The 15866-nt window shown below is 34.8% G+C and overlaps 1 protein-coding gene across 1 annotated transcript in view; it reads left to right on the forward strand.

Annotated features, from left to right (window-relative positions):
- Stpg2 (sperm tail PG-rich repeat containing 2) overlaps nucleotides 1-15866 on the forward strand; it is a 548790-nt gene that overhangs the window by 122648 nt on the left and 410276 nt on the right. The window contains exons 7-8 of the mRNA XM_058583945.1: nucleotides 7588-7695; nucleotides 12132-12291. Coding sequence (XP_058439928.1) covers nucleotides 7588-7695; nucleotides 12132-12291 — 268 coding nt within the window. The remainder of the gene's footprint in view (nucleotides 1-7587; nucleotides 7696-12131; nucleotides 12292-15866) is intronic.

Below are 15866 nucleotides of genomic sequence, written 5' to 3' on the forward strand. Positions count from 1 at the left end.
CCTATTATTAAATTTTAATATTTTCTTTATGATTCATAGTAATGACCACTTACACAACTGTTGAAGACAGTGGGAACATAATCTTTGTTTATTTGTTTCTGATTATTTGTAACCATATCTGTCTGCATAGGTAAAAGACAGCTATTCCTTATGTGTAATATTCCACAAAAATAAGTTAACAGTGTATATTTTAAGTTATGCTCTCTATATTTCTATATTTGATGCATATTTAATAGGTTTATATATAATAAAATTATTTTTCTACATAGAATTATGTAGAATTTTCTTCCAAACTTACTTTATTAAAAGTTGATAGATAAAACTATACAAATTTGCTTAACCAAGGCAAGGCAAAGAAGCCTGTCGCTATACCAACTGTTATCAAAGCAAAAACCTCCCCCTTCAACCTTGGTAAAGGGCCAGTATAGCCAACCTGCCATTGTGTTAAGTGGATGCATCTACTCATTACCTGGCCATCTGTGAATCCAAGGCACTGGAGGTGTGGCTACTCCAGAGTACAAGCCACACATGCCTAGTAGGCCTCTCCCGGGGCACTCTATGTTAAAGGTATACCCCATTGTTTGACTATATTCCACATAGGTTTCACATATGCATGTTATAGGCAATGGTGCAACCAAGTCACCAGGTCAGTGGGAGATGTCTGCTTTAACCACCCCTTTCTAGCCAAACATCTGCTTTGTCATTCATTGGGGTAGTCAGCTGACCCCTGCCAACTCCTAGAACATTTTTTTTTCTTTCTGGTCATGGCCAGTAACATGCCCTATAGTTGTCACTTGTTGCTGGTGGCCTAGCACCCAGAACTCTTACTAAAGAACTTGCCCCCAATACATCACACAACTGTTGTACATATCACTATGTGGGTTACTTCATTTGGTTTCATTTCCAGACAGTGTATAGCTCAGCTATTTTGTCTTGTAAAAATATCAAACCAGACAGTGTCTATCTGTGACTCCATAGTTACCCCTGTCTACATATGTGGTTGTTCATGGCTGGAGACATTAGTGTACCAAACACTGAACAGAATAGGTGTCTTGCCTTCAAGGTATAGGCTTGTTTCTGGTTTTCCTACATAGGTAACAAGTCCTACAACATCCTGAAGTGTCTTGTCCCTGTTGACTGCTAGCACACTTGAGCTCTCTTGGCCCCTGCCAGTTCCTAGCACATTTGGGTGTTCCTTTGGCCTTTGCCCAGATCCTGGAACACTTGGGCTCTCTCTGTTGGCTTGTGCTGGCTTCTAGCATATCTGGGTTTTCTTGGCTCTTGTTGATTCCTAGTACAGGACCAATAACATATAGCACATGGGGCTCCCAGAAGCCTTGACTTTTACAGGCATAATAAGAAAGCAGTTGGGAGCTTTGTTGGCCTCTGTCTGAATTATTTTCCCAAGTCTACCAACTCTGCCTGACAGGTAGAAAGTGATGAACTTGATTACCTGAGCTGGCCCTGCCAGTAGCTGCCTATTGGAGCCATAAGCTGCTGCTCTTTAATTTTCTGCATTACCATTGGCCAGGATTGTATTCTTCCTTGTCCTTTTCAGATTCCATCAGCACTATGAGGGAGGCCAAGGGGCATTTTCAAGGCATAAAGATCCTCCTCTAGCAACCATATGCTGCCTTCCAAGATTTCTTTCTTTTTTTTTTTAATCTTGCCACTCCTTCATCTTGGCAGTCTCTGGTAAAGCTACATCAGTTTTTGCTCTCAAAACTAAAAGAATCATTTATGTCATGGCCCCAATGGCCATGCATGCTGCGCATCAGTCCATCTCCATCTTGTCTGCACTGCTGTTGTGGAGTGTCTATCTTTGACACAGATGTGTGGAGAGCTGTGACAGAGAATGGGAGAGCAGTGTCTGAGATTGGGGTCTCTGATGATCTCATGGCTGTGGCATGCTTGGTACCTGGGGATATTTCTGTGCAAAGTTGCAGGATGCCTAGCTGCTGTGGTAATGCCCAGCATGAGGAGACTCTGTGCTAGAGTCTTATTAGCCTGGACCTTGATCTCAGGCACATAGCTCCTGGGAATAGAGAAACTCTCCTGCTAGACAACCACAATGTTTCACAAGTTCTGCTATTCCTGAAACTGCTCCCCTAACAGTAACTTTAAACAATGGACTTTCTTGAGAACTACACAAAACTTCTAACATTGCACAACGCAACTGTAGAATGTAACTGCAGAATAAGCTGCATAATGTTGCTAGCCCTGAAACTTTTCCTGAATACAAAGAATAATGCATAGTTTTTAATCTGTTAATGATACATATATAAATAAAGATTCCTGGCATAACTCTTTCCACATGCTTCTCCATCGGCTCCACCTGAACACAGCTGTATCTTCAAAAGCATCTATACGTGTTTGAGTCTTTATTTTTCTTATCCCCCTTTGCCCCTTGCTGGAACCTGCTTGATTGACTACGCTGGTCATGGCAGTCATCTTTTTCTCACCCTTATGGGATTCAGCCAACTACGTCAATTGTCAGGGAACAGATTCAGGATCCCAGGAGGTGGAAGAAGATGCAAGGTGCAGTTGAGAGAGTAGATGTTCTTTATTTAAAGGTGGCAGCAGCCCCTAGTCTCCAGCTCTGTCTTTATTTAGCCCCAGCCAGTTTCATTTAGCTCCCTGAACCATTTAATAGTTTTTTAAAATATGAAAGCCATATGAAGAATGCATATTGCCAACAGGTGCATGCTCAAAAGCAAATGTTTCTGACGTTGAGTACATATACTGAATCAGGGTGTTCATGACCTTGGCTGTAGACTAAAAATATAACCTGTTGGAAACCTTAGGGATCCTAAATATAACCATTTTGGGATGCCCTACACTGTACTTTCCAATTGCTCTATGGTTTGGATTCAACAGTCAGAGTACTGCTTCTTAGTGAGGCGGTGACAGAATAACTTCACTGAAATTCAATATTGGACAATTAGAGAATCATAAAGACACAGAAATCTGGGTGCTTTGAACAGAGGACTCTGGAACCAAGCTGGTGGTGGCAGTAGTGTAACACAAACTGAAATAGAAAAACAGTGGACAAATTTGGTATGGGGAAAACCTATAGAACACAAGAATAATTGGAACTTAGTTTAACTAGAGGCTGCATAGAGAACTGATATTCAAAAATTGCTCTGTGTTTCTGAATTGGCAAGCAGAGAGCTAAAGTTTGGAACCATTTTGAGTCTGCACTACAGCTTGCTGCTGCAGGAGCCCAGAAGATTATGGCAAATACTGCTATACTTTCCAGGCAGTTGCATATCAGGTGGCCTAGTGCTTACCCAGCAGAACATGGTGGAAACAGGTACTAAGAAAATTGTACCCAGAGGGATTCAGGTCAGAGATATGTAGGGGAGTGCCACTCTCTTTCCCTCTGCAATTTGCAGCTCACATGACCAGCTAAAGAAGGTTCAGAAACTGAAAAGGTGGTTGCAATTACACTTAGAATCTATTCCTGGGAAAGCTAGATTTATGGTGGATTGTGCAAGAATGGTGGAGGGTTAGTTTGTTTTGCCCTATAACTAGAGTTCTTGCAGTGAGGTGAGGCACTGAGGTCCACCAGAGATTGGATCTGTACAGCCCTACTGATATGTTGATCTATTCTCTCTGTAGCAGATACCACCCAACAAAGTTCCAAAGGTCTGACCAGAGCCAAATCCCAGCTGCCAAAGCTTCTCATTTAGAATTCTGTAACAGAGTTCATCAATTTAGTTTCTGGACAAAACTCCAAGTGTCAGTTCTTCCCATTATATCATACCTGTTCTGCTGAAGAGAGAAACGGAGAGCTCTCAACCAGCTTCTGTTACAGGGTACTCCAGGTGGCAGTTCAATGAGCAACACAAAAAGCAGAAGAGTTTCTCATCCCCAGTCCTTGCTCTTTCTAAGGAATAAATAGCCCAAGAAGAAATGAAAAGAAGAACAATCTGTCAAAGGCAATGAATATCCAAAGGTTTTGACTACCTCAGTAGAGACAATATTTTAATATTGCATTAAGAATTGCCTCCTTTTTTTTTTTTGGTGTTCTTGTACTGATTGTTTTGTAGTTATACATGCATAGAACTTGTTTCTTTTTCATTACCTTTATTTTGTTTCTTTTAACTATTTTTTCTCCTCCTTTATAGCTGTCACCTGCTACCTATACTCTTCTATTTGTATTTTGAATATTCTAAACTTTCTTTTGTCTTCCAACTCCTTTTCTTTTCCTTTAGTGAACTATAATTTTATCATCTTTCAGAACTATTCCTGTCCTCAACATTTATGTTGTTGTAGTTATTAGTACTGTGGAAGGCATAGTTGATACCTGCTGTATTATGTATTGTGGGTGTAATAATTAACACCTGCTGTTTACTTCAGTGGATCTAATTCATGGCTATTTATTATTGCTACTGTTAATTTCTGACACTGCCATTTCTCTTTTTTATGGTAATTAGTGTTGTAGATGTGATAGTAGGCACTGGTATTTACTTTACTGTTTTATATTATTCATTTCTCTTGTTTGTTACCTGTTTTCCTGAGAGGTGCTAGGGATTTACTGGGATATATTAGTCAGCTTTTTATTGCTGTGACCAAAATACCTTAAGAAATTTAGAAATTTAAGACCCCTAAAAACATGGGAAAACAGGCAAACAAGCCTCCACCCCAATCCAAATTTACAGTTCTACAAAAAGAATCCACAGATATTGAAGGGAATGAAATTCCAGAGAAAGACTACAAAAATTGATTATTAAAATAATTAATTAACTAAAAGGTGATCTGAGCAATGAATTAAGGGTGAAAATATAGGAGGTAAAATACTATTTCAACATAGATATTCTGAATAGAAATTAATCAGAACTCCTGGATATGAAAGACACAATAAATAAAGTTAAAAAAATCAGTTGAAAGCATTAACAAGAGATTAGATTTTTCAGAAAAGAGAACTGCAGTCCTCAAAGGGTCTATGAACTTGAGCACTCTTTTATTCAGTAAAGAAAAAAATAATAAAAGACTATGATAAGAATGTACAAGAACCATGGGAAAACATTAAGAGACCAACTTTAAGAGTCATTAGGATTGAAGAGGGCATGGAGATACAGAGTCATGGAATTAAGAATCTTTTCAGTGATGTAAAAGACAAATTTCCAAAGCTTAGGAATGAGATGGACATCTACCTACAGGAGTGGAATAGAACCTCACATAGATAAGATCAAAAAAGAACCTCTCTAAGACACATCATAATCAAAATGTCTAAAAGAGAATAAGGATAGAATATTAAAAGCTGCAAGAGAAAAATATCAGGTCACATTTAGAGTAACCAATCAGGTTATATTTAGAATTTCAGTTCAGACTCTGAAATCCAGGAGGGCTATCAATGAGATAATCCAAGCTCTGAAAGAAAACAATTGCCAGCCAAGATTGCTGTATTCCAAAAGCTATCATTTAGAATCAAAGAAGAAATAAATATTTTCCAAGATAAAGATGAATAAAAAGAATTCCTAACCAATAAGCAAGCACTACAGCAAATACTTAAAAGAAACTCCAGAGCTTCAGAAATAATGAAGCTTACTAGAACAATTTAAAAAATGAAAATTGAGATCACATTAAATATATGAAGGAAGTAAAAATGGCAAGTAATAAAACATCTCTTCATAATAACTCTGAATGCAAATGATTTCAATTCTCCAATTAAAAGACATAGAGTGGCAGAGTGATTAAAAACATGACTTGGCTGTGTGTGGTGATACATACTTGTAATCCCAGATACTTAAGAGACTAAGGCATGAGTATTTCAAGTTTGAGGCCAGCTGGTACAACTTAGGAAGACTGTCTTGTAAAATAAGGGCTGAGGATGTAGCTCAGTGGTAGAGCACCCCTGGGTTCAATCCATAGTACCACAAATAAAACAAAACACACATCAAAAACAACAAAAAACCATGACCCAACCCTATGCTGTTTGCAAGAGATTGATAGACAAATAAATTTACAGACTGAAAGTAAACAGGTAGAAAAATATATTTTATGCAAATAGAGTCAGAAAATAAGCAGGAATCACTATTGTTATACCAGATAATGCATGCAGATTTCAAGCAAAAATCAATCAGAAGAGACAAGAAATGTCATAATACTGGTAAAGGGAACAATTCAACAAGAAGATATAATGATAGTAAATATTTATTACCTAAATATTGGTTCACCTCACTACATAAGACAATACTTCTTAATACATACCCTTTTCTCATCCTGCACAAAAATCAATTCGAAGTGTTTCAAGGACCTAGAAGTTAGAGCAAAAACACTGCAACTGCCCATAGAAAATGTAGAGTTAACACTTTAACATATTTCTGCAAGCTGACTTTCTTAATAAGATTCTCAAAGCTCAAGAAGTAAAGTCAAGAATCTATGAGTGGGACAGAATCATATTAAAAAGTGTCTGAGCAGCAAAAGGAACAAGTACGAGCATTAAAAGGATGCCTGAAGAATGGGATAAATCTTTGCTAGATACTCCTTTACAGGGTATTAATATCCAGAACTCAAAAAACTTGACATGTGCACACACACACACACACAAAAAAAAACAACAAAAATGAAACCAAAGCATTTAATAAATGGACAAATGATGTAGACACTTATTTTTCAAAAGAAGAAATACAATTGGCCAATAAATATATGAAAAAAAACAACATCCTTAGCAATCAGGGAAATGTACATCAAAACTATAGAGATTAAATTTCACTCCAGTTACATGGCAAACCTCAAGAATACAGATAACAATAATTGCTGGCAAGATATATAAAGTATAATAATAATAAAAGGGAGATCTGCAGAGTTGAGTAAGTGGGCCAGGAATAAGATAGGGATTGGAAGGGAAAGAATGGTACTGGGGATTGAGATTGATCAAATTATGTGTATGTATGAATATGGCATAGTGAATTATATAATTATAATGCACCAATAAAAAAAATAATAAATAATAAAGAACTTAGTCTCAGGATTTACAGAATTAATTGTTCATCTATTTTAAGGTATTTACTTAAAAGCTCAATGTGGTACATCAAACATTTGTGCTTAAAATGTTTCATAAAGCTAATATGTTGGAAAAAAACTGCAGGCTATTGATTAATGGAAATTGAAAAGAGCAAAATTTTTGTTGTTGCTGAGGATTGAACCCAGGGCCTTGGACATGCTGAGCCGGAATTCTCCACTTAGCCCTAACCAGACAGTAAATTTTTTATGAGGAATCTAATTGTGTACTTTTACGTGGAAGAATTATAGAAGTCATTTAAAAATATTTCTTCATTTTAATATTTAATCATTTAAAGAGGTGAATAATTTTTTTCTGAGCTTTATCAGTAGAGGGCAGCAAAGTTTCAGGTAGTGTTTCAGATTCAAGGGTAGCTTTGCTAAGGAAAATTTTCTTTTTTGTTGCTCTTAAGAAGTTTGTTCTGGCTTAGCTTTTAATGAAGTGTTTTGGTAATATCATATAGGAATTTGCTTAAAAACTCTGTTGCTTTGGTTCAGATATTTATTCAACTCTTCCCTTAGGTGCTATATAGATCCTTTCTTAATGAGAACATGTATTTCTTTCTTTCTGTAATTTAGGGAGTACCAGGGCCTGGAAGATATGACATTAAAAGTCAATTTCAGAAGACTGAAAGTGTGACGCCGAGTGTAAATGATACATCCCCTGCTTTTCTTTCTCAATCCCAGGTAATGGTCTGTAGCCATTTTCATATATAGAGTCTAATAGGCATAATGTGAGGCCAGCAACAAATTCAGTGGTGTTTAAGAAGATTATGAAAGTAAAAGTGGTCTTTAAGCAAATTGGAAGTGGACATGGTCTGGGCAAAACATAATGCCTAAAAACGTGGGTAAAATGAAGTAAAATAAGATTAGAAGGTGAATATTTGAATTAAGCAAATTTGCATATGTAAGCATTCAATTCAGATTATAAGAAAGGTCTATTTTACTCTGAATTTTAAAATGTACTTTGCTGATGAATATGTAACCTATGAGGTCATGCATATTTTTCAGAGTAAGTTCTGTGGAACCTGGCCATAGGTCATATCTACAACTGCCTCTGGGACCTCCTTAATGATGCTGCAGTTATATCATATATTCTGCAGTAACCATTTTATATTCTCCAAGGAATATACTAAGGGATCTTGAAGGTTGATAAGATATTTCTTAGGCAAGACTGTTAAAATACTGGCAACATTTTTAATGTAGCAGCCTCCAGACCAAGGTAATTGTGATACTTATATCTGTGTAGGGTTCTGATTATGTTATTTAACTTGAGAAGGTTATTAACCTTCAGCTGAGTATAGATGACTGCTTTGGTTTTATTTTACTTAAGAGACATCTCTTGGGAGAAAAGTATATGGATTGCAGGTATATTTTGTAGACATAATTAAGATGTCTTTTTAATGGGTTAGATGTTATAGTGTGGGACAGGGAAGAATCAAGAATGAACATTAGGTTTCTGCCTTGAGCAACTTAATGGTACTTAAGGAACTACACGCGATGGGTCTGTGGGGGACAGGGTTTTTTTGTTGTTGTTATTGTTGTTTCTGTGTGTATATGTGTTCTTGATTTTTTAAAAAAATACAGTTTTGTAGCTAGCACTCTGTATTTAAGTTATTTTTGTTTATCACATATATCCCTAATTTTTTATCAATTGGCAACTATCATATTTTAAATATATTTTCAGAAATGGAAAAGAAAAAAAATGATATCAGTATTGTTTAAGAAGATATGTAGAAACAAATAATGGTTAGGTGAAAGATGTGGAGAAGTTAATACCAATCATGACTATCTGATACAGATAACGTTAGTGTTTAATTGAACATGAGCAGCTAAATAATGCCATTAACAATGTAGACTTAGGACACAGAATTTCTGGTTATAGGAATAAAGACAGATATGTTTCTGGGACAATTTAATCATTGATTAAGGAATTTGTTCAATATTTTACATTAATGCATTAAATTACATTGCTTCTTCAAGTATTAAGTTTTCAAACATACTTTTATAACACTGGTTCTCAGCTCTGGATGTGCATTAGAAATACCTGGGGGGATTTTAATACATTCACATGACCAGGTGCTAACCTGCCTTTCTACTCTTTCTCATAGAGAATGATTCAGTTGGTCTAGGATAGGGCCCAGTTACCAATATTTAATGCCTCAAGTGATTCTAGTATGCATCTGGGGTTTGGGATGATAATTTTTAAACATTATATTTTACATATGAATAGTAAGATGGTATTTAGAAAAAATTTAAATAGCTCTTTTTGATACTTACAGTAATAAATTATTTTTGATAATGTTAATATTTACTTGTTTTACAAAGTAAAAAAGAGCACATTTGAAATACTTACCTTTTGTAAGTAAGAAGGAAGAATAGGAAGGCATACTAATAACCACTTTTCTTCATATATATATATATATATATATATATAAAATAAATCAGAAATCATTGACATTGATTACTTATAAGGGGTGGTAAGGAGATAGAGTGGAAACACTGGTGTGCTGTAGCTTACTTGTACTGTTTCAGAAGCCAATTGTTAATTTTCTATGACTTTTGTAAATTGGTTGCTGTTATGTTGGTAGTATGAAATTAGCTATTGCTTTGGGCATATTTACTTCATGGAAATCAGAAAATGTTACAAATTGAGGCACTTTTTTTGTCAGTGGTTCAGCATCCCATGGGACAGAATAGAAATGGAAGAAAGCAATACTTCTTTTTTATATTTTTATCTTTTATGAATATATATTTTGTCTTTTGGAGGCATGTCAATGTTTCATACATTAAAAAATGAAAATGAATCAGTAAGAATAGACAAGGATTAAAAAACCCCTCTGGAACTGAAAGAAAATGGAAGCAAATGAGTGATTGTATTCCAAATGAATTCCTTTAACCAAATTGAAAAAGGGGAGGGTTGGGGGAAGAAGGAATAATCCAGCTATCCACAGTATTTGACTATATCAGTCTTGGATGGGATTGGAGGGATGGGTAGTGAGTTTAGCATTGAAGACAAATTCTGAACTATTTTCAGTAGGTTGGTGTATTGGAATGGTATGGATAAAACAATCATTATAGAGGTAGCACAGTTTTAAGCAAAATAATTGTTATTGTGAACTAGGATTTTTAATGCAGAAAAGGTGTGTACAAATATGGATTGGGGGATGTGGAAAAAGAACCTGTGGCATAGATATGAATGGAAGATTTTGATGTGAATTTATGATTTCTAATATATATGTACATATATATATATGCATGCACTTATATGTGTATGCATGTATCTATGTGTACATGTATATGTAGGTATCTATATTTTTGTAGCTTGGTCTGATAAATGAATCAAGGAACAGAGACACCCCAGTATCAAGGAGAATTTCTAATGCCTGGATCTTGGTCACTAATTATATTCCCCATTAAACAGAACAGGATTCTTCTGAAAAATGACTGATTTTAATGTAGAAAGAAGGTGAATCTGTAATATCTTATTGTATCAGAAAGTGAGTTTTAAGAAACAAATAAAAAATGAGAGTATATCATAGGTACATAGGAACTAACTTGAAACCTTCCTCATCCCCACCACTGTTCCAAAGTTCAGCAATGAGTTATAAATCATTAAAATGGCATCCTTGAGACAATTTGGACAATAAATAGATAAGTAAATAGATTAAATAATGAAAAAATAATTGGAGAAGAAAGCAGATCTCTTGCTTACAGCAGAATACTGAGTGCTTGCTGATAAATGTAGAGGGAATATTGGATTTGATCAAAACTAAAATCAATGGTGAGGATCAGAGACTATCATGTACCTCCAAATATGATACCCTTAGAAAGCCATATCATCTATTTCCTGTTCTTCTCGAGAATACATAATATGGATATAATCATGGGGAACCCTAGGATAAATTCCAAATAAGAAAGGTTTATTGTACCAAAGGGGAACACAATGTTCTCCCAAGATGTTAAAAGTCTCAAAACACAAAGAAAAGCTGTGGAAATATCTTTGTATTAAAAGAGGCTAAAAAGACATGATGTCCAAGAGCAATATCTGATGCCATATGATATCATGTATCTCATGGTAAAAATCAGTATAGTCATTTTAGACCAGTTTGGATTATGAATGGTAGATCATATGTATTATATCATTGATATGTTTACTGAATTTAATAACTGTACTATAATATATAAGGAAACATTCCTATTTTTCATTTATATATATAAAAGTGTTTAGAGGTGAAGGATCAATGCATATATATTTTTCATGTATGTGAGTATACACACATACGTGTGTGTGTATGTGTATATGTATATGTATGTGTGTGTGTGTGTGTGTATATATATATATATATATATATATATATATATATATATATATATATATATATATATATGGAGGGAAGCTGGTAGACAAAAAGAGAGAGGATACGTAAATAAAAAAAAGCAAATGGTGTAACATGTTAGAATTAGGTGAAACTAGGTAAACTTCCTACAGTTATTTTCTGTATTTTTTAATTTTTAAAACCTTTTTGTGAAACTCAAAGTTATTTTAAAATAAAAAGTTAAAAAGTAATATACAATATATTATGAGTTCATAGTTACACACATATGTATATATTTAATGTTAGTAAATTTATTAGTTACGCTGAATTTATAAACCACTTGAATCTAAGATTTTATTTTTCTTAAGATGCTTAATAATATTGTTGTGTTAATTGAATATGTGTGTTGAGAAACATTGCTAATATAGTGTAATTTGTTTACTTAAAGCAATCATATTAGATCATATAGTTTTTATTTATGATCTTAATTTTCAGAATATTTTAAATGTTGAAATTGTTCATATGCTATCATTTAGAATATCATATTGAGATTATTCCTTTCTAGAAGTTTATATGCCTTGGTAAGGCATTTAATATATTACTATATTAGTATATAGGAATTTGATTAAAAGCTATATATTTTGTTTTGATGTGTGTAAGATCTTAATTCATCTACATTTTCTTCACTCCATTAAGAAATAAATTAAACTCTGATGTTATATACTCAGTAGCTTAGCTTTTAACTTGTGAAGTATCAAAATGTTCTATAGTTTCTCAATGGCATGTTTTCCTGTTCTTCACTAGAGATTTGTACCTGTTAAATCAATCACCCCAGCTCCTGGCACATATAATGAAATTAGAACAGCTCTCAAGTACTCAAAGAAAACATCAGTACAGAAACACACCCCATTTGGTCAAAGAGCTGCCCGATTCATAGAGGACTGCAAGGCAGCGGAAATGCCAGGTTAGTAATTAATCCAAATATTTCTACTCTTTACTTTTATGTAGCTTAATATTCTTAACAAGATGGAAGCACCAGAGAGTACGATTGATGGTTATCATTTTAAGTTAACATTTTTTTAAGCATCAACTATGCACTAAACACATATAAGTCAAAATAAAGTACAGTTTTATTTAGATTTCACTTTTAATATGTCGCACACCTTAATTGTAATTTGAAACTGTTTTTCTTTACTCAGTAAATCTCCTAATTTCCTCTTGGTAGATTAATAGATATAGATATAATTCATAATATTCATTTTTGTTAAAACATTTGTTTATATCAAATCACATTTTCTGATATTTTTTTATTGATTTTTAAAAAATAAACAGTTGGGCTGGGGATGTGGCTCAAGTGGTAGCGCGCTCACCTGGCATGCGTGTGGCCCGGGTTCGATCCTCAGCACCACATACAAAGAAAGATGTTGTGTCTGCCGAAAACTAAAACATAAATAAAAAAAATTCTCTCTCTCTCTTAAAAAAAAATAAATGACAGTGGAATGCATTACAATTCTTGTTACACATAATGAGCACAATTTTTCATATCTCTGGTTGTATACAAAGTATGTTCATCATACATGTACTTTGGATAATGGTGTTCATCACATTCCACCATCCTTGCTAACCCCCGGCCCCCTCCCTTCCCCTCCCAACCCTTTACCCTATGTAGAGTTCATCTATTCCTCCCATGCTCACCCTCCCTACTCGACTATAAGTCAGTCACCTTATATAAGAGAAAACATTCGGCATTTGTTTTTTTCTGGAATTGGCTAACTTTACATAGCATTATCTTCTTTAATGCCAACCTTTACCTGAAAATGCCATGATTTTATTCTCTTTTATTACTGAGTAATATTTTATTGTGTATATATGCCACATTTTTTTATCCATTCATCTATTGAAGGGCATCTAGATTGGTTCCACAGTTTAGCTGTTGTGAATTTTGCTGCTATAAACATTGATGTGGCTGTGTCCCTGTAGTATGCTGTTTTTTAAGTCCTTTGGGTATAGACCAAGGAGAGGGATAGCTGGGTAAAATGGTGGTTTTATTACCAGATTTCCAAGGAATCTCCATATTTCTTTCCATATTGGCTGCACCAATTTGCAGTCCCACCAGCAGTGTATGAATGTACCTTATTCCCCACATCCTCTCCAACACTTATTGTTGTTTGTCTTCATAATAGCTGCCATTCTGACTGGAGTGAGATAATATCTTAGAGTAATTTTGATTTGCATTTCTTTAATTGCTAGAGATGATGAACATTTTTTCATATATTTTTTGATTGAATGTATATCATCTTCTGGGAAGTCTCTGTTCAGGTCTTGTCTCATTTATTGATTCTATTATTTGTTTTGTTGGTGTTTGGCTTTAAATTCATATGGAAAAATAAGAGACCCAGAATAGCTAAAGCAATCCTTAGCAGGAAGAGTGAAGCAGGTGGCATCACTATACCAGACCTTAAACTATACTAAAAAGCAATAGTAACAAAAACAGCATGGTATTGGCACCAAAACAGAGTATTAGACCAATGGTACAGAATAGAGGACACCAGAGACTAACCCACAAAATTACAATTATCTTATATTAGACAAAGGAGCCAAAAACATGCATTGGAGAAAAGATAGCCTCTTCAACAAATGGTGCTGGGAAAACTGAAAATCCATATGCAACAAAATGAAATTAAACCCCTATCTCTCACCATGCACAAAACTCAACTCAAAGTGGATCAATGACCTAGGAATTAAACCAGAGACTCTGAGTCTAATAGAATAAAAAGTAGGTCCTTATCTTCATCATGTGGGATTAGGCCCCAACTTCTTTAGTAAGACACCTCTAGTGCAAGACTTAAAACCAAGAATCAATAAATGGGTGGGATCAAACTAAAAAGTTTCTTCTCAGCAAAAGAAAGAATCATATAGAGAGCCTACATTTTGGGAGCAAATTTTTACCCCTCACACACATCAGATAGAGCACATTTTCTGATATTTTCAATGGTTATTCTAGTATCTAGAGCTAAGAATATAGAACTAACATAACATATACTATTTTTATCCTATAGTTCTAATTATCTACTGCTGTATTAAAGAATGGCTTAAAAATAAATCATTTGTATTATATCTCATTTTTTGAGAAGACAAGAATGCAGGGCTCCAGTGGGACTGTCATAGCTTCATCATGTCTGACTTTTAAATGGTGTCATGGCCCCACAATACATGGCTAGAGCCAGGCATTGTGGCACATGCCTATAATCCCAGTGATTCAGGAGGATGAGGCTGGAGGATGACAACTTTGGGGCTATCCTTAGCAACTTGGTCACTAAATAGCTTAGTAAGATCCTGTCTCAAAATATATATATATATATATATATATATATATATATATATATATATATATGCCTGAGGATATAGCTCAGGCATAAAGTACCCCCTAAGTTCACCTGAGTGAATCCCCCTCCCCCAAAAAAAGCCTTGGCTAGATGCTGCAAGGCTTTTATTGACTCAACCATAGCACACCCATGATATCCCCTCTTCTGCATTCTATTAGTCAATGAGATCACTCAGTGCAGCACATACTAAAGGCAAAGATGTGAAACTTTATCTCTCAGTGATAGGAGTAGCAAACAAATTATAGCTATATTTAATCTACTATATAGTCTACTCTCTGACCACAAAGTATGTGAATTCTTCCTATATGCGTCCATCCCTTCTTCTCAAGGACTCTAAAGCCCTATGCGATTATGGCCTGATCTTGGATTCTGGGATCTTGTCATCTAAATCAGGTGTAGCTGAGGATCTTAATTATAGCTTAGTATGCCTCATTTTGAGTATGACTCCTCTCTGTCAGAAGAGTTATAAAACAAGAAATGTGTTGTTTCATCTAACATACAAGGGTGAGGGAGAGAGAGAGAGAGAGAGAGAGAGAGAGAGAGAGAGAGAGAGAGAGAGAAATTGTTCTAGATACACCTATGTAAAAAGGAGAAAACTGTAAGTCCACAGCAGTCACATCACAATTCTGAAATACAACCAGATACAGATTGCTATTTTCTTCATTTGAGCTGAGGTAGACCAGAGAGGAATAGTTTTCCATGGTTTCTAGTTTTACCTTTTGGGCTCTTGTTTGTATCCCCTAATTCATCCTTCATTTCTATGAGAAATAGGCTGTATTCACAGCTAGAACTTTCTCAGTCTTCTTCCTACCTGTAGATGAATAAGCTACTTTACATTTTGTCCAGTTAATATATCTTTCTTAAACCTGGTTGAATTGCTTATAAAAATTTTGTGAGTTTTTTATTGTATTAAATTATAATAAAATCTATTAGACAAAGTCACACATATATTTTATTGTAAAAGTCTTTTTCTACTTTGAGGCAGCTTGTTTGAACATCCTTAAATTCTTAGAAGCTCTATTGTCATAGTCAAGTGGGCCTAAGATTCGCATAAGCTCTTTTATTTAGTTGAATGATTCTATAAAGCACCACCCTAAATCTTTCTGAAACTGTAACAAAGAGTTTTATAGACACATCCTGCTTTTGGTCTTTT

This window comes from Marmota monax, unplaced genomic scaffold (genome assembly GCF_021218885.2).
Source record: "Marmota monax isolate L192 unplaced genomic scaffold, Marmota_monax_Labrador192_F-V1.1 WCK01_AAM20220418_F8-fsc00002, whole genome shotgun sequence".
In the NCBI taxonomy this organism is placed as follows: Eukaryota; Metazoa; Chordata; class Mammalia; order Rodentia; family Sciuridae; genus Marmota; species Marmota monax.